Below are 20,872 nucleotides of genomic sequence, written 5' to 3' on the forward strand. Positions count from 1 at the left end.
TTAATTTAAATATTCCATTCCAGTCATATATGTAGGTAAATATAATAAAAGTGCATTTTTATTTTTTATTTGATTTTTTTATTATGTCAAAACCGGCATGATTTTGACCTGTAAACTTCCTAGAAAGCACTTCATAGAAAAATTGCCTTCAAATTTTTCTAGGAGATGAGAGGGAGATAGGAACAGTGCTAGATTTACACATGAGCTCTATAGATTAGGCCCTCGTTCTGTTGTGGGGCCCTAACTCCCAAAATGCTACATGATTTGTTCCTTAAACACATGAAAAGTACTTGAAAAGATTACTCATTTTTATGTGCATGAAAATTTGGAAACATATAGTTATAAACCTGGAATTTTAAAATTTCTAACTAATGGGGGAGTGTGGTGGATGTCAAAATGTGCCGAATTCAGCTCCTTGCTACATCCTTCATTACAAATTTAAAGATCATAGTTCTTACACTTCTCTAGTATATTGCTGGAGATAAATGTTTTTGACTATGTGTCTTATCTTGCTATTTATTTAATCCAGAGTTCAGTATTTTGGAAGTTATTTTGTTATTGCTTGCTTTTATCTTAATTCTACTGCATACTATCAATATATTTACCACGAGAAAAAAAGAAATTCCACTACTCTTTTTCTGCTCTACTTGAAATTCAAAAAAAAAGAAAAATGCTATCAGAAATCTATAGTTCACACACACACACATATTTTTAAAACTCAAAATAGGTGTTTCTTACAAAGTTAGGACACTTTCTGTAAATATACAATCAAATATTAAAATGTTCGAGACTGGAAAGGGGCTTCAAATACATTTAATTGTTCTAGAGTCCTTAAAAATAACTAATTAACTCTTTAAAACTCCTTGAAGAGTGATTCAATGTTATTGAATGAGTAGCATGTAGTTTTGTTAGAAAGCCTTGTTTTTGCTGTAATAAAAGATAATCCTGCTTTTTTTAAATGTATTTGCTTATTACATAGATTTTCGTTTATTCGGATTGCCTTTGGTCCCAGTTGCTTTTCCGGATGAACGAGGTTGTACTGCGTACATATATATGTTCATAACGGTCTTTATATTATAAAGACTGTTATGAACCCCACCTCCCAGCGGGTAAATTCTGACTGCGCTAGTATAACTCCTTCCAAATTCTTTAATACAAGTTATCAGGTTTTATATTCTAAGAGAATGCTCAGCAAATTTTTTTGGGAAAGTGAGGACAGTCGCAAATTGTCAGGAAACTTTAAAGAAAATGTTTTTATTTATTTATTTTAATGCTGTACACAAATTTCAACATAAAAGTTAAAGCCAAATGTGCACTTTTCAAGTATTTTCCCCCAATGCGAGAGGTTTAACCCCTAATAAAACTCTTACCATTTGGACACGGCCCGGAACGATACAAAACTAGCTTCCTATTCTTGTCGATCTCCCCCCCCCCCCCCCCGATATGAAATGGGAATATTGGGCGCTGTTCAACATTTTCGTTGCCCAAAAACTGCGTCCAATCGACGGCGCCCAACGTTCCCTGCGTCCAATCTTCCGAGACCGCCACCAGATCCGCACCAGGCAGTGGCGTAGCCAAGGGGGGGGAGAGGGAAGTCACACCCATGCAGGGGTGCCCACCTAAAAAGGGGGTCATGGCACAGACTGCGCCATTGACATTTTTATGGGAGCTGTCGTTTTAAGGGGTATTTTTCACTTTTTTTGGGGGGGAGCACTTCCGATATTTTGGGGAGGGGTTCACCTTTGCTCTTAGGGGAGGAGGGCACCCCTGCCTCCATGAAACAGTAAAATAACGTTTGAACACACATCCACTTTAATTTTGACACCTCTCCCCCTCACCCACCTTTAAAAAAAATTTCATGCCGCTACTGGGATCAGGCTCCAGATCCTCTTGATTCCCAAGAGAACTGGACTGGTAAATAAATCTTTACAAATATTCTGCTTTGGAGGACATAACTCAAAAATTATAAATTTGGGTGTATGTTCGAATAGAGTAACCGGTTGCCAAATGGCGCTTTTGTGGCCAAGATTTGAACTATGATGAAAGCAACGTGAATCCGTTTAGTTACTCCACTAAACAACAACAAACATCTTTGAATGTTGACATTACTGCCTTACTGCGGTTGTGTGTAAAATGTGGGATAATGTGACAAATGTTAAAAAATTATGCAAAATTAAACAGTAACTTGATTTATGTGTGCCAGTAGTTACTTTGGCTTGCTTGGATTGTTATGAACCATCGAGTTTTCGGCGTTGGAGTTGGAGTTTTTATCATTGTAGCTGTATGGATCTGTGCAATCTGCCTGGCCTTTATATTTGCAAAAACTAAACGCCCAATATCGTAAGTAATGCCTTACGTAAATTTGTTCATTAGTTTTCAGTTGCAGGACATAAATATTATTGACTTTTTTGAAGACTCACGAAGTGTCAAGGGGTAAAAATACTCTTAGTAACATGTTAATCGACGAATTCTGCGTGTCAATTTTACCCCTAAAAAACCCTTTCATTGCATGGTGTTGCTTTTGATTGTTCTTGTTCATTTTACCAAGTGTCTTTGAGGAACCTCTGAAGATTTATTTAGCTTTTTTTTTTTTTTTTTGAGTTAGTCTTGCAATTATCTTGAAATCTGCGATCAGTAACCGAACGAATGGAGCTTCTAATTATTTGATTGCGCTTATAGATTCCAAAGTATGCATTTAAATGTCCCCTATAAATGTAACTGATGTTATAGGTGTAAAAAGATACAGTTGTTTATTTTTACAATTACTTCAGTAGTTTGTCATATTGAGACCAATGAAGTTTTTAAAAAGTTCAGGTGTTTGTGTATTATTAATTTAATTGAAGTATACACAGGGCCGTGCTTAGAGTATGGCAAACTGTGCTGCCACAGAAGAACGCTAAAATATTTTGAAGTTTGGGACTGCTAAAATATTATAAGAGAATAAAATATTTCTGTATGACATAGTGCCACTTAGTTCTCGCAATTGTATTCTGAAAAGATAAAAAGAGATAGAAAATTTGTCTTTTTATGTATATTTTAATTTATTTTCACATTTTTTTACTTTCAAGAGAAATTTCTAACTTTTAATTTTTAGTGAAAAAATTGTAAATTATCATGCAATAAATTCCTTTAGTGTTATGTATTCTTGTTGACAAATTTGTAACATTTGATTTTTTCATCGCAGTGTCATTCTTTTAATTCTAGCTTATGGGCAGTATAAAATATTGATGTTATTTTAATGTATGCACATATTTTCTTCATGTGCCATTTGCTTCTATAATTGCTAGTAGTACAAAAGTAAGTGAAAAGGTCAAAAATTTTCAATTTTTTTCAGAACGTTGTTCTGAAGTTAGATTTCAATTTTGTATTTCATGCCGACCCTCCCCCCCCCCCTCCAGCTGAAAACAACAAAGTTTGGATACAAGGCTTTATTTCTTTAAGCACACTTCTTTCGGCTTCCAAAAATTTTCTTTGCAACCATATTTTATGTCATATTTTTGAACATTAATTTTGTAATCTCTTATAAAAATCTCAAATTAACTTATACAGCTAGCATATTGTGTTAATGTAAATACAACCTCCCTCCGCTGAAAAAAAATTAATGATAAGCTCTTTTCCTTAATGACCACTTTCATATTCAAAAAATAGTTATAACAAAGTTCAATATTTTTTTCCTGTGACATCTCTTCATAGAAGGAATGTAAAGAAACAATTTTCTTATGACTCAAATAATGAGCCAATTCACGATTCATCGCATAAATTTTTTCAACATTCTTCTTGATCTTCAAGCTATTATGTTCACTGGAGAACGCTTTCAACAAATAAAAGATTTCAACACAAGAAATTTTTACTTCTTTGCAATATTCCAGCATTAAAAATTTTGGAAGAGAATGGCTTAATAACTAATTGCAATATCTTGGCATTGGAATTAAACGATGTGAATGGAACTGATTATACACAGAGCTAAAATTCTTGTAAATTTCATTCCAGAAACTTAATTTCAGCACTAGATACACTTAAATACTTATTTGAAAACAGTTTCCAAGCTGCTTTACCAAATGTTGTAATTGCTATCATTTTCAAAGCTTAAATGAATTAAAACGTATTTAAGATCAACTATGACTAACGCTCATCTTTATGCTCTAGCACTATTATCGATTGAAAATTATTTATGTATTTCTTTAGATTCTTCAAACTTAATTGATCAATTTGCTGTTCAAAAGGCAAGAAAAGTTAATCTTCTGTAGATTGTTTTTTTTTTTTCTTTTTTAATGTATATCGTAGTTTATTTTTCTTTAGATTTTTCTTTTTTCAAAATGTTTGTTTTGCAAACTTTGTTGCCTCTGTTTCTTTTTTTTTTTAAATTCATATAACATAGCAATTTTATTATAAAATGTTAAAATAATTGTCAATTTTTATGTGCTGGGGTTGGTACAGGTTGTATGTGTGTGATAATGAAATGTATTATGTTTTAGGAGAGAATAAGTAAATAACAAAAATGATTATTTATGACTATCAATGCAAATTTCACACTGGACCACTAAAATTCTAAGTTCGCCCCTGAGTATACATTTCAGTTGAACTAATGTCAACGTATGAACTAGATGCTCAAAACTTTTTACAATGTATTGACTTTCAGTGCCTATGACTTCCCAAGGTGTGGCAAATCTTGAGACTGCCCCTCTTCATGTTCCCTCAAGTTTAAGGAAGAAAAATCGCTGAAATAGTATGGATCTACCTAGGTTTGCCAGACGTCCCGGTTTTCAGGCAAAATCCCGGTGTCCAGACTGGTTTACTTCAGGTCCCGGAAAAATAAATTTGAATAGATGACCGAAAGAGTCTTAAAATAATTGTCTCTGAAGGATTATTTTGGATAATTACTTTGTCATTTGAAGTGTAGACTTGTAAAATTAATATCAAATCAGGCTTGTGAGGATTTTTAATCCAAAAAAGACTTTCTAAAAAGTCCTGGCGAATGAAAAATGCATCTAAATAGTGTTTAAGTTTTTCCTCATTCAAAGTATTTCTTCTTACTAAAGTAACTAATAAATATTGCGCATGTAAGAAATAAAATGTTTAAATTTATCTGCTTGCGTCATTTATTATTATCCCTGGTTTAGGCTTATAATTAGTATTATTTATAGCATTGAGAATGAACTACCTTCTGAAGCACGCTGAAAACCAGCCAGGGGTGGCCCTTCAGGGGTGTTTGTGATCCGAAATTTCTAAAAATTTTGGGCTGACAACACATTCAGAAACTGATAAATTTTAAAAAAAAAGAAGAAACTAATAAATAAATATTTATTTTCTATAATTTTTGTTTGCATATTTCAAAACTTTTTATGGAGTGGGGGGATCGAGATTTCTCAAAGTTTCTGAAAACTTAACACGGTTTTCAGAAAATTTAACTTGAGTCCACTATCACCCCTGGTTCCCTTTTGAATACCGGTGTCCCAATTGAACATTTCAGAAATCTGGCAAGCCCTAGATTTACTCCCCCTCCCCCACATACACACCCAGATTGCTGCTCCGGGGCTAATGCCCCGGCTAGCCCATTTAAATATTTCTACTAAGGTCCGAAGTAGTTGGCTCTAAAACTTGGAGACCCAAATCCACAATTGTCCGAAATCTGGGTCACAGGGTTTGAAATGTTCATATGAATGGTTGCAGGAGTTTGACCATTCTCCTGCGAACTTGCGGTTTTACTTTTCTAGATTTTAATTTACGAAATGTTTGTGATGAAACAATTTTCTGTGCCTCAATCTATCTCCCCCCCCCCCCCCCCCAATGCACAATCACTTGAACCCCAATTGCACAATCACTTGAACTCCCACAAGGCTAACTGAGAATCAGCAGTGGCAGTCAGAGGAAGATTGTCACTGGAAGAGTGAACGTGTAAATATGTGTATTAAACAATGATCTACTAAAAACCGAGTTATGCAGTGAATATACCACCTTTGGCATCACTACATAATGGTGACCCATCGGACTAAACACCCATTTCAACAGAACTAAATTTGTGCTGCATTTTCGCCCAAAAACTCAAAAAAAATGGATTAAATTGTGTGGTGAAGCTAAGCACAGCATCTTCAAAGTGTTCCAACCGAGGAGCAATGCCAAAGCAACAGTGGGGAACTTTTGCTTTCAAGGTTGCAGATAAGTGCAATTTTTGTAAATCATTTCTCTGTGCTTTGCATTTGATTTGCGTGGAAAAGTAGGTCACTTAGGTGCCCCTTTATTTCCCTCAACTTCAGTTTAAGCTCTCTCTGTGTTTTTCTTATGCTAAAGTCGAAGGAAATGTTTCATATTCTTGTGATTACTGTTCGTTTTCATGAAGTGTTACCTTTAAAAATAGAGTAGGCTTGATAATTTGTAACATTGCATTTTTCAGTTGTATATATGTTGCATTTGGGCAATTCCACCGTTACGGACGTAACAATCACAGACTTTAAACACTCATAATTTCAATTTGGTTTCATAAAAAGCTACAATTTTTTTTTCTGCTGTATAGTTGGGTGTTATTAATGCTATCAAAAATTTGGGTGCAGATTGCTTTATTAGAAAAAGTAACAAAAATTAAAAACTACCTGTTACGGACGTAACTCAGAAAACAGCAAAATGTATACATTGTCATACAATTGCCAATATTCCTGTGAATTATTCATAGATTTCTAAAATTTTCTTTGAAATACTTGTTCTAGATATTTTAAGCTTTCTAAAACCATAAAGTTTTCATGGATACTGTTTGTAAAATTTATGATAGAAATTTATATATTTGTTACGGACGTAACAAAAAAGTGTTACGGACGTAACATGTCTGATATACTAATTGCACAAAGCTCATGTATACTAATAATTTTTGTTAAGAGAGTGCATTGGTCTAGATTAATACATTATTTTGACCATTTAAGTTACACTTTAATAGTTTTTAAAGATTTGGGGAGGTAGGGAGCAGCCCCCGTCCATATACCACCATGTAAATAAATATAAAATATAAATTGGTGCGTCATAAAAAGTGAAATTATCCAAGGGGAAATTAAGCAAAACAAAAGTGGAATTATTCAGTTACAAAGAAATTTTTCAAATTTTTAACATGAACATGGAGGGAGAGCGGGGTGGGGGGGGGGGGTGTCTTCTACAAGGAAGAACTTTTACAGTTTAAGAATTTTCGATGATTTTCTCTATCTCTCAACAAATATATTAACTGCCAAATTTCTTTTAAAGTTTAACGGTTGCCTTTGATTTCGATCGCTTTTTAATAGAATTGGCACGTTTTTGCCAAAGGTGGAAAAAAAACTGTCGAAACTGACATCGGAAAAATACATTTTGGCCAACATTTGCCTAAGTAATCTAAATCTTGCTTCAAAACTAAATTTGCCTTATCTGAGGATCAGATGTAGCTAGTTTAATATTTAGTATTTTTAACTCTAATCTAATTATGTTTTTTAATTTAAGTTTTAAAACTAGAAAATATTCAACGCATTAATGAAACAGTAATCTAAATATTACTTTTTTGTGGTGAGTAAATAACAATAAAAAGTAACTCAGTAACTTTGGTTTAAACTATTAAACAGGACAAATTCTTATCTCTAAGTTAGTTTTTAAATAAGAAGTAATATCAATTTGGCTATGCTTTCAGAATGATAGAAGTTTGAAGAGAAAAACTATAATTAATATCTGTAATATAAATTTAAAAAAAAAAACTTTATTGATAAAAATTAGGCACAAAATGCTTTGGATTTCATCGTGTTAAATGATCAAGGAATTTTCACAAAAATCTACTGGGAGAACACTATTTTTTTTTTGTGTCATCGTGCATTGATGAAGCAAAGTTTAAGAAATTAAGGAACCCTCTAGAATATTTTAAAGCATGTTATTAAGCATTAATTGCTAATCTAGAATTATTAACACCAATTGAATTAGGATTTGGAGGACAAAAAAAATATTACATTGAGAGGAACACCTCAGAGCAACAGTAGGATATCTTGTCTTATTCCTAGGATTAGATGTCTTAATGTTGCTCTGAGGTGACGATGTGTATTTCAATAATTTTAAAAAATGAAATTAAATATCCACTAATATTTATAAAATTTTGAAAATCACAGTATCAGAAGTTTTGTTATATCATATTACATGTCATACCCTATATTTTCATTGCCTATCCTGTATTTTTTTTCTTTTTAATTGAAAATATACATGTGTTACGGACGTAACGTACTGCTTTTTGTTACGTCCGTAACAAAAAATGTTACGTCTGTAACGCCATTTTTTTAAAAACTAAAGAAATTCTAATGTTATAAACTATGGTAAACAATTACTCTGATGAATTGCTAAAAGGACAAAAAAGGACTTCTTTTAATTTTGATTTTTTAGGAAGCAACAACAACTTTTGCTAAATTTTTGTTACGGACGTAACATTGAACTTCATATTTTAAAAATTTTAATTGCCTAATTTCATTTTGTAAAAAAATAAAAATAAATGCATGTTATTATAGTATTATGTTAATAATTTAAGCTGTACTGCAATTAATTTTGTTTATCTTTTTTTTGCTATTAGAAATAAGCGTTTGAAAATGGGGTATTTTTTTCTGATTGTTTTGAAGACCCGACTATCATACTTCCAACTAGGAAAAAAAATTATTATTTAATTTTTATTAAAAAAGCAATGCAATATTCTGAAAATACACATTGCAAGCTTTACAATGATGTATAATATAGCAAAATAACTGCAATATGAAATTTTGACCTACTGGTTTCACTTTTCATGGAATTGCCCATTTGTGATTATGATGCCAAATTCCCATTAACAGTGTAAATTACGCATTTATGTTAACAGTACTATATTTATATGCATTAATATGAGTCACTCTATGTCTGAACCTAAAGAATCTGAACCTTGCACCATGTCTGAAATAAGTACAGTACAAATATCCCAATACCATAGGTCAGATCCTGGTTTATAGTTTGAAATATGCGAAAGTACTTTTGAACTTACTACTCCAAAGCCCATAACCGATTCGAAAACAAAATACAATTACGTAGTTTCATATATTTTCCTCCTGATACAGCTTCTTTAATAAGAGATGTATTAATGAAACCAGATAAAACCTATCCTTATTCCCATATTAAGAAAGAACTTATAAATCGGTTTGGGGAATCATCCCAACTGGAAATTCGAAAGTTACTTTCAGGGGAAGAATTAGGTTCTCGCAAACCATTTGAATTGCTACGGAAAATGAAACGCTGCGCCAAAACTTTAAAAGTTGCTGAAAGTTTGATGCTTGAATTTTTTTGCATCATTTGCCATCTTCAGTCCAAACAATTTTAGCTGCAGTTTCCGAACTTACTTTAGACAAAGCTGCAGAAATCGCCAATAGGATCATCGAAGTTTCACCATCTCCCACAGAGACTTTTGCAGTGTCTAATAAAAGTGAACCAACACTTGAAACTAAATTTCTTTACGATGTTGAAAAGTTAAATAAAAGAATTGATTGTCTTTCCTATTTTCGTGGTCATTCGTCCAATCACAGAAACAATGGGTATTGTGAAAGGAGTGTCTCTCATAAGCGTGATTTTTCAATTTGTTGGTATCATAGATGCTTTGGTAGAGAAGAAAAATGCATGAAACCTTGCAAATGGCAGGGAAACAAAACGAGCAAGGAATATCGTTGACTTATTCTTTGCCTAAGGAATCATGTCGTACTAAAAATTACATAAATAAGGCCAGAAATTATGGGGGTTTTTTTTTAGTTATTTTCTGTAAAAGTGAAATTTTATCAGCAAAATTGTATTTTTTTTGTAAATTTCATCTAAAATGCAGTTTTTTGCCGACTTTTCATTGATTTAGTTATCTATTTATTTTGAAAAAACAAAATGCATGTTTATAGATTTTAAAATGTACTGCAGTTTTTGTCGATTTTAGATCTGCATATGATTTGGTTTGGAAGGAAAAACTATTTCTCAAGTTAAAAAATTTGAACGTCCATTCTAATATGTTTAATTGGTTATTTACCTCTATCAACCAACGTTTGTGTAGGGTAAGATGTGGAACTGACTTTTCAAAATACAAATTACTTCAAACTGGATTGCCTCAGGGGGCAATTTTGAGTTGTATTTTGTTCAACATTTACATCAATGATTTGATACAGTCGATTAAATCTATTCCAGGTATTAAATGCCTTCTTTTTGCTGATGATTTGGTCATATGGACTAAACAACGCAATGGAGTCAAGAACATTGTGGAGACACTTAATAGAGCTATGGGGGCATTGTCCAATTGGTGTGACAATAATAACATGCTTTTAAATGCTTCAAAGTCAGCTGTTCAGATGTTTTTGCTTGCACATAAGAAAATAAAACCTGAAATAAAATTTAAACAGGATATTCTATCCCATACTGATGAATATGATTATTTGGGAGTAACTTTTGACAGCAAGCTTAATTGGAAATCCCACATTGAGAAGACTGTTGAAAAGGTATGCAGATGTTTAAACGTATTGAAACACCTGGCGGGCCGCAAATGGGGCTGTAGTCGTAATACGCTTGAAATTACCTAGGACGTTTGTTCTCCCACTAATGAGCTATTGCTGTGAGGTACTGAGCACTGCATCAAAACATGTTCTGAACAGAGTTGAAACTATACATAACCAAGCACTCCGCCTAATAACAGGAGCCATGAAATCAACACCACTGGATGCATTGTTTTTATTTACTAATTTCAGATCAATAAAATCATACATAGAGAAGAAAACTCTACTTTTATTTGAAAAAATGCAAAGAATACCATTTAGAAACGAATGGAAACCGGAGTTGCACCCGAGATCTCTCAAAACGCAAAAGGGGTTTGTGCGCTTGAGACAAAACGAACGTATGACATCAATTCTAACCTACACGCTCCCTTTACCAACAAACCCGTGCGAATATGAACCAGTGAATTATGATTTAAATTTGATACAGCCTGTTTTAAAGAGTGAGACCGATCAAGTAGTTCTCAGGACAATTGCTCTGGAGACGATCTACACTAAATACCCCGAAAGTGAATGGATACATATCTGTACCGATGGGTCAAGAGTAGCAGACCATATAAATGCAGGTGCAGGCGTCTACAGTGAGCACTTTTCTTTTTCTATTCCTGTTGGTAAATATGCCTCTGCATTTGATGGAGAGATAAAGGCTATACACCTGGCTCTAGATCAGTTGAAATACCGTGATTTAAAACTTAAGGGATGTGTCGTTCTATCGGATTCTCAAGCGGCTATTGAGGCGATAGCATCGATAAAGAGCTGCAAATCGCAGGAAATTTCTGAATGTCACAGTTTCATTAACGATCTGGTGAAGCAGAATATAAAAGTGGTGTTGCAGTGGATCCCTGCACACTGTGGGATTAGAGGAAACGAGATAGCTGATGCTCTGGCCAAGAGGGGATCTACTATTGTTCAACTACCAAATGAGCCAATCTCATACAATGCAATAAAGTTATATATGAGGAAAAAATCGAGAGTTTTATTTTGGCAAGACCTAAAAGCTAGAAGTAATCACAAAGTTTGGTTTATAAACCGTGATTTTGTACCTTCAGCACCAAGAACAGAGTCAGTAGCTTTGTTTCGACTTTTAACTGGACATGACTGTTTACCAAAACACCTGCTTTCCAGACGTAGCCTGTGTGACCGTTATTGGGAAGCAAGAGAGCATATCAGCAGCTAAATATTTCACTCTATTGTTCCTATATTGTTCCTTGTTCTGTGTATTGTGTTTGTTTTTGCTATTTTGTTCTTTGTAACCTTTTTTTGCTGCCAGCCATTGGAAATAAAAAATAAAAAAAAAAGATTTTAAAATGTAATTCTATAAAGTTCTATTTATTTGTTTTTTCATGAGAGTAGTAAAAACTCCTCTTCCACAGTGGTGGCAACCAAGTTTTTTGGACACCACCACTGTGAAAATTAGAGCCACCACTTAGAAATTTTCTGAATCTTGACCTTTACAGCTAGCCTATCCGGACCCAAATCACTTCACAATTAAAAAAAAAAAAGAAAAATGTTGATATAAAGTATATAATGATGATAAATGTCGATAAATATGTATTCGATGATAATTTAAAGAATAATAGTGATGGTCTCATGATAAACAAAAGGGTATTTCTCCGCGTGTGGAAAAAATTAATTAAGTTTAAATAATTTTGTACTTTTAACTAGAGTCTATTCAGTGTGAATAGAAAAAAGGGCCCCATCTAGCTCAGAACCCTTCTTAGCTGCCCCTGAGAAGTAAAGATTGAGGTTATTTTAATGTTTTGAAACTAAAATTTGAACGATACAAAAAGTTTCTAGGGAAACTTTTATGTGATAAGAGAGAGAGAGGACACATCTTGACTCTCGGTGACCCTGAATTCAACTACAACATAATCATTTCAAAAAAATGTCTTCTTGTGCATAAAATTAAGACTTTCCTCTCAAACTGTGCAACTTAATACATTTGTTGGAAAAGGTGCATTGCATCCTAACACTTAAATGTAAAAGGAGATTAAAAATTCAGTATATGATACAATTGAAAATTATAGAAGCAGTTTGTTCTGAAAGAGTTTAAATTTTTCAAAAAGGAGAAAAAGAATGAGAAAGAGTATTAAAGAAGAAATTAGTAATGAGTTTCATCTATTATTCTGATTGGATAATGTTAAGATTGATTCTTTTTCATACAGTTCCTACAAAAATAGATCATATTGATTGCATGTTCACAGAATATTATTATTTTTGGTACCATTTGATAATTTTCAATGTTTGGGTAATTTATGATGTAAATGAAAGTTTCGTTGTGAGGCCCCTGTGGGTGAAGGTTGTGGGCTGTGGCCTGCTTCACCCACGCCTTGCTACACCACTGCCGCCCCCCCCCCCCCTCCTTCCTCAGTCATGTCTGAAAAAAGCTACTTTCGCTTTTTTTTTTTTTTTTTGCCATGTCAGTCCATTTTTATATTGAGTAGTTTTTCTGTAATTTCTATTTCATAACTTGGTTCATTAAAAATTTTGAACTTTTTTCCTTATTTCTACTGTTTTAAGCAAATGAATAGATAAGTTTGAAAACCATAAAATTTTACATTTTGATAATGGGAGATTTAGATGAGGGCAAATATGTGTGAGATGGTGCTTAGCAAAAAATGAGTGAAATATAAAAAAATGGCTCTAAGAACATTCGTCTAGAACTTCAATCAAGTGTAACAAAATTACAGTATTCGGCCTCCTCTGAAAACGCTGTTACAAAAGTGCTTGAAAAGGAGGTGGCAAAATTTCCAATTAACTCAGACATGTTCCAAGACTGGAATGTCTGAGTATTTTGGGGCACTAAATGGGTAATAAACAAATTGAATACAATGGAATCCTCTTAATTAGACCACCAGTTAATCAGACCAGCTGCTTATTCAGACCAAATCTTAAAGAACCAAAAAAAAAAAATTCCATTACACAAGCCTAATATTTTTCACTTAATGGGACCAAAATCTGTTTAATCGGACCAAGGAAGATAAGATCATATTGGGAAAAAACTTTAAATTGCCTGTTTGAAGCAAGATTTAAGTGGGTCAACGAACTTAATGGTTAGTGCAAAAAATTAAGGCAAAGAGCGGAGCCAGACTGATTTTGGGGTGTCAGAGTCAAGAGTCAAGAGTTTAAAATTTCAGAGTCCTTTTCCCTCAAGGTCTGCAATTCCGGTTGTGCTTGCGGAGTCGGAGTCGGGCTGATTTTGGATTAAAGGAGTCAAAGTGAAAGGTGCAAAATTACTGGAGTTGGTCATTTTTCCTCTGATTGCGCAGCCCTGGTTCCTAGTAACTTTCAATCAAACTCAGCAATAAACGAAGGGAAAAAAATTGGTCAACGAAACTTTCAATGCATAGCAGCACTGTTCCAGCAGATGTCAAAAAAATTCAATGAAATTTCAAATTTTTAGCATTTTTAGGTTACACACTATTTTAGACTTATTTTATCCAATAATTGTTAAATTAATTGAAATTTTAGATGCATTTACATAAATAGATATTTGACCTGCATATTTTCAAACTTTTGTTTTATATTTACAGGTTTCTTGGTTGTGGTGTCGTGATCCTTGCTTCTCTGATTACTGTCATTCTGTTATGCATCCCTAAAGAAACTGAAAATATTGCCTATGAACCAGAATTATTGCCACCAGATTATTTATTTATTTGGCGTTTAGCTTTGTTAGTGTTTTTAATCTTAAGTTTTTTTGCTGCTATTGTTGTAATGATAACAGAGCACTGGGCTGTCCCACGTTATGCAAAGCCCTTAAAAAAGGTGTCCTGCAGAACAATTATCAATAAGTCTTTTTAAAAATACCACACATTTCGTTTGCATCGGTAGACTACTAAGTACTGTATAAATTTTAAAAATCTCATTGATAGTGTACTGTTTTGTAACAATGGCTGATAAGACACCAAAAATTGGTGCTCGCGTTGAAGTTGTGGGTAAAGATGTGAGAGGTAAGGTTGCCTTTGTTGGTAACACAAATTTCTCCTCTGGGAAGTGGATAGGAGTTATATTAGATGAAGCTAAGGGGAAAAATAATGGTTGCGTTCAGGGGAAAACATATTTTAGCTGTCCTGACAACCATGGAATTTTCGTTCGTTCAACGCAGCTTTTAGTTTTAGATGATGACAATGGGGTGAAAAGCAGACCTTCCTCATCTCCTTCTACTGGCTCGCAAGAAAATATCTCCGTGAGAGAAACTCCTGATAAGAGAAGAAAATCCTCTTTTACTACAGGCATTCCTAAATTTCCATCGGATAAAGGAGCTAAAGATGCTGCTAATATGGCTGAGACTCCAGGGCATGGTGCAAGTTCGCTCAGAAGTTCTGTGATAGAAGAGACAGTCCCTAGCTCATCACCCGATATCACATCAATTAAAGCAGCTGCCGCTACTCTTGAGTTCAAAGGTGTCATACTTCAGAAGGAGCAGGAAATCGATGGGCTGAAGAGTGAGATCAAAGATCTGAATGAAAAATTGGAAACCATAAAAATTAAACGATCTGAGGACCTGGCGAAAATCAAAGAAGCCGAAAAGACTAAAATTCAGGTTCAACAGTTATTAGAGTATAAAGCTAAAATAACCGAAGTTCAAGCTGATCTTCAACGTCAGCTAACTCAAGCAAGAAAAGAGGCAAAAGATGCTGTTGAGGCAAAAGAACTTCATGCTGAAGAAATGTCTGATTTAGCTGAAGCTATGGAGCTAGCAACCTTAGACAAAGAAATGGCCGAAGAAAAGTGTGAAACACTTCAAGCCGAGTTGGAGCAAACAAGAGAAAAATTAGAGGAATTACAGATAGACTATGAAATTATGAAAACAGAGATAGCTGATAAAGGTAGCGATGGGACTGCAACCATGTACCAGGTGAAACAACTAGAGCAGCAGAACGAGAGACTAAAAGAAGCTCTTGTCAAAATGAGAGATTTGTCTGCTCAAGAAAAGCAAGAACAGCAAAGAAATCAAAAAGAAATTGATCAGCAAAAATCAGAGATTACTGAACTAAGCAGAGCTAAAGAGAAACTAAGTGCTTTAGTAGACGACTACGAAAAACAGCTCGGAGAGTTGAAAGAGCAAGTGGATGCAGCTCTTGGATCTGAAGAAATGATTGAACTTTTAACCGAAAGAAATTTAGCATTAGAAGATCGTGTTAAAGAACTACAAGTGTTAGTTGATGATTTGGAAAGTATGCAAGATGTCAATGATCAGCTTCAAGAAACTGCCAAAGAAACTGAGCTGGAGCTTCGTGAAGAAGTAGATATGGCTAATGCTAAAATCCTTGAAGGACAGAGGAAACTTGAAGCAACACAAGAAGCTATAGCTGATTATGAACAAACCATTAAAAAATTCAGGGAACAAACTGAACAACTGAAAGAAGCAAATCATGAGTTGAGAATGCAACTGCAAAAAGAATCGGATAGGGTAGAAATGTCTAAACCTGTTGAATACTTCGATTTCAAGGTGAAATATGCCGAGACAAAGGCATTTGCTCGAGCAGTTGAAATGGATTTGAGAAGATTAGAAGTGCAAGAAGCTAATCAACATGTCACATACCTATGTGCATTCATGCCTGAGCATTTTCTAAGTCGTGGCTCAGATCATGATGCTATTTTAGTACTCTTACTTGTTCCTAGAATGATAACAAAAGCGGAAATTTTGGCATCACAAGTTAAAGACAAATTCCCGTGCCCTGAACAGATAACTAAAGATGTTGTTCTAAAAACTCATAAAGTTGATCAGTATTCGTTCGCTAATCGCTTGATGTACCAATTATATTTTCTGCAGTCACTTTTGCATCAGTATGAAAATGCTCTTAACAACTGCAGTGTTGAACTTTTTATGAAGATAGGTACCCTTTACATGGAAATGGCTGTGCAGGAGAAAGCTCTCGACTTCTATATTGATTTGCTGAGGAAAGATCAGCTTGATGAAAACGTGAATCTTGAAGCCTTGCTGAAATCCGTTATGTATTTTTACAATCTCTACAGTGTCCATCTGGCATCTGAAGGAATAGATTGCAATTCATTTTTAGGAGATCACATGAAGCTTATTGGAGCTGCTTGTGAGTCGATTCACACGGACATATCAAGTGTGAAGGCACTTCTTGATAATTCTGGCGAGAGTAGCGAATTTGGTTCCTTGCTGAACGATGTTCGTCAATATTCTGACGACGTTCGGCAATTCGTGAAAAAAATCCGAAGGCGTCTTCCTGCAGATGGAAACAGTACCACATTGATATTTCCTCCCGACATTCACGCTCAACTGAATCAATGTCGCGAACACATGGGGCAGGTTACAACTGCTGCATTTATGTTACGAAAGTCTGCTGTTCAGCAAATGGCTATGTCTGGTGACGTGGCACACATGAATGTGGAAAAGTTAAAAGAACTGGCCCATGAATCCACTGATAAAGCTTATGGGAAAGATGATAGTGGTCCTGAGTGTATGAGGCAATCCGTAAATTTGGTTATGACATATATGAATAAAATTTCTGGTGCTATGCAGGAAGGCGAGTATGAAGTTGATCGTTCTAGCATTAACAAAGAAAATCCTCCTGTATATTTAAGATCACAAGCTATTAAAGATGAAGCTAAAGATTTGGAAAATTTAAAATTTAAACTGGAAGCACGTGAAGGCGATATTCTTGAACTGAAGAAAGTTCTGAAAGCTAGAAGTGATGAGTTGAGTGAAATGCATGTACGCAAAGAAATGGCTGAAAAGAAATTAGAAATAGCTACTAAAGATAGCGATGAAAGAGTGGAGCGCATCCAGCGGCAGCTTGATGAAGCGAAAATGTCTCTTAAGAAAAAAGAGAAGGAGTTTGAAGAAACTCTTGATCATCTACAAGCAGATATCGATGCATTAGAGACTGAACGTGGCGAACTGAAAGACAAAATAAAGTTATTTTCAAAGAAAGCTATTTTGGAGGGACTATCTAAGACAACATCTTTAGCGAATTTAGTTGCATCTCCAACCAGTCCAACAGTTCCTGGATCAGCTCCTTCAAATGTAATTTTGTCACGTGATAGCTCATTGCTTTCACAGCAAGTTCAAGATTTGCAGCTAGCTTTGAAGCATTTGAAAAATGAGAATTTGAGATTGCAAAATGAACGCATGATGAATCAGTTGGCGAACTTGCCTCCTCTCAAAATTCCTGCTAAACCAATTGGTTTGGCTAGTACGACAGGCTTCAGAAATATGGTGGATCTGGAAGAAGAAGAGTCTTTTGTGTCAAACGATATTATTGAACTGTCAAAAAGATCCAAAACTCTTCTGCACAAAGCGCATAATTTGTGCTGCCCTACCGTTGTTGACATCACAAAACGTAAACCGGGTGTTGAACCTGCTATAGATAAAATGACGGCTAAGAGTCAACTTGTAGAAGAAACCATTAAGCTGAAAACATTGCAAAATGAAGTTCAGAAGCTAAAAATTGACATAGCTAATTTACGTGCCTCCAAAGGCGAAGGAACGCATGTTAATGCTGATTTTTCTTCATTTGCTACTCCAAGTTTTGCAAAGGCTTTTCATGAAGATAAACAATTAATAGGAAGACTATTTGTCCCTAGCAGAGGTGGTGGTGATGATAAAATAACAATCCCATTGCTTCTAAATATGAATGAACTTAATCGGCTGCATTCCAAAATGTTGTCATAAAGCTGCGTGCCTTGGCTTATGAGTATTTTAGGTTCTGAAAGTTGTATGATTTTATTGTTGACTAATTTTCATAGTTGTTTCAATTTACAGCTTTCTTCTAGCAGAGATGTGTTTTTCTTCTCATAATCTTAACTTTTAGTGGATTTAAGTGGATTGAAATAGGTTTGAAGAGTTATATGATTGTAATTTTTTGTATAAAATTTAGTTTGTACTATTTGATTTACCTTTATAGTGTTAATTTAATTCTTTGTGCGTGTGGTTTTATGTATATTATCTTATATTTTGGGTTATAATGTGATGATGAAATTGTTTAATGTTTTTCAGTCTTTCTAGTAGTATGTTATTTTATTGTTTCGCTCTATAAATTATATTTACTGTTAAATTTAAAAACAAAAAGCTTTCATACCAAAGTGTTTTTTCACCTTTGTTTTGTCTTTATGTCTTCTTTTACATGAAAGAAGTCAGTATAAGACATAACGTTCTTTTCAAAGAAAAATAAATGCTACTTTATTAGTAATTAAGTAGCACATGAATATAAGAAATTCTTAATTTTTAAATTACTATTTTTTATTTTATTTTTACAATCCAGAGTAATGTTTGTTTAGTATTTTGTTTGGAGGAAACACATAAGAATTTAAAATATGTGTCTAAAGCTTTTTTTTATTCAGAATGGCCAGCAAAATTGTAAGGGAGAAAAGGATCATTATTTTTAGTGACAAGCAGAGGGGCCCCAAAGGAAGGTCACTCTGACCTTCTAAAAGTTTCTATATTCCGCAAATTTTGTCTGAAGATTCAACAAAATTATCACCATTCGGCAAAATGTGGAGCTCCATTTGGCAGATTGGGAAAGGAGAGTGATTTGAATACAGTCAAACCTTGATATCTCAAACCTCTTTATCTCAAAACCCTTGATGTCTGAAAAAAAAAAAAAATTCCCCAACATTTTCTATAAAACTCCTATGTATTTTCCATAGTTATCTCGAAATTTATTTTTCGAAACCCTTAATATGTCACAATATTTGCACAGAAGTAAGTTTCAATTCCTATTCCTATTCAGAGTCACAACTGACTACAACTGCACTTATGTCGAGGACTGCATACTAAGTGCCTTGCCTCCATTATTTTATATACCGATAGATGGCAGCACCATCACCGGATCGAACAGGGCAGTTCTCAAAAGGTGGGAACAAAAAAGTTAACTTTGAGCAATTTCAAAAATTTTCGAATTTGATATCAATTTTGCTTTTATTCTATAGTATGCATACCTAGAACACAATATATGAACATGAAAAGACAGCAGGTATTTGTAAAAATTGTTAATTAGCAAATTAAATCAGCAATCTGTAGGTAACAGATTTTGGACATTGTTGTCCTGTAGGTAACGGATTTTGGACATCATCATAATGTAAGTTTCACCATTTTTGACAACTGATAATCTGATTTTTAACTTTTCCAATGAAAATTTTATTTACTACCTTTTGAATTTTGCAATTTAATGATAAAGAGGATAGTAATGAAGCACTTGAATGGCTATACATACTGCTCTTTACATATAATAAAGTTTTGGAATGATTTTGAAGAAGTTGATGAAAGGTAGAAAAAAGCTTCATGGAAATAATTATACAAACTTGTAGTTTGATTTTTTGGGACAAATAAGGAATAAAAATAGAGACAAATAAATACGACATATATATTTTTAAAGGAAAAATAAACAAAATATGCTTTAAGAAAGAATGTAAAAAGTGACATCAGTTTTAATAATGAATATATTTTCTAATGTCATAAGAATTAAAACAATGTCTAAAAAAAATTATTGAAAAAAGAAATTCGTATTTCTATTTGGAGATCGTTAAATTATGTTTCCAAAAGAAAGAAGAGAAAAAAAAAATTCTAAAATAATAAAAGCGGCGGGAAAAAAAAATTTGCTAGTGCAGGTGATAAAGTCGCCAAAACTGGTGCAGCTGACGATTAACTACATTTGTCAAACTGGAATCCCCCTCTGGTAACCTTTAGCTTATCGCATACTGTGTTGTCGCCAACGGAGGTTTGCTTGGCGATTTTCGCGCAAAATGGCTTTCGTTCGAACATAAACAGCCATGTTTCTACTATAATTTATGTATTGTTCAATGTGTAACGTATTAATTATGCAAAATACCTATGGTTTAAAGAAGATAACATCATAATAATCTATTTTATTGATGTTAGAAGACAGTGGATTATAAAAAAATTATAAATAAACGGACAGAATTATCGGCGTCAAGATCGTAACGCCATTTGGACATCTCACATGTATGTTTAAGAAAAATCATTTTTCTTCAAAGATACTGCATAAAAGCTTATGAAAACACTTTTAAACAATTAAAAATTGATTCTGAGGATCGATAAATACCTTTAAAACGAAAACATCATATACTTAGTTCTCAAATAATAGCATTTTAAAGATCGCAACTTTTGGACATACATCAAATTTCAAAGTTACGTTTTTTTTAAATCGTTTAAAAAAGTAAATAATCTATCTTTACTTTTGTTATCTGTGTAAAATATTAACAAAAAGTTATTCAGTGTAAGATTCATACCTTTAATTTTTTTTTGAAACGTATGGAAATAATTTAAAAAAAATTTTTTTTAATGGTACATTTGCTCAGTTAACGTTTTGGTATGTCCAAAATTGTGCCTTTTAGCAAAGAAAATATTTTTT

The 20,872-nt window shown here is 33.7% G+C and overlaps 1 protein-coding gene and 1 pseudogene across 1 annotated transcript; both read left to right on the forward strand.

The window, feature by feature from the left end:
• Positions 1-2,114: 2,114 nt before the first annotated feature.
• Positions 2,115-20,614, forward strand: LOC129225557 (dynactin subunit 1-like). The gene is made up of 2 exons (XM_054860002.1): positions 2,115-2,340; positions 14,060-20,614. The coding sequence occupies exon 2, from the start codon at positions 14,416-14,418 to the stop codon at positions 18,172-18,174; it is 3,759 nt and encodes a 1,252-aa protein (XP_054715977.1). The 5' UTR covers positions 2,115-2,340; positions 14,060-14,415; the 3' UTR covers positions 18,175-20,614.
• LOC129226757 (uncharacterized) lies at positions 8,904-9,672 on the forward strand (annotated as a pseudogene).
• Positions 20,615-20,872: the final 258 nt, after the last annotated feature.

Source organism: Uloborus diversus, chromosome 7, assembly GCF_026930045.1.
Source record: "Uloborus diversus isolate 005 chromosome 7, Udiv.v.3.1, whole genome shotgun sequence".
In the NCBI taxonomy this organism is placed as follows: Eukaryota; Metazoa; Arthropoda; class Arachnida; order Araneae; family Uloboridae; genus Uloborus; species Uloborus diversus.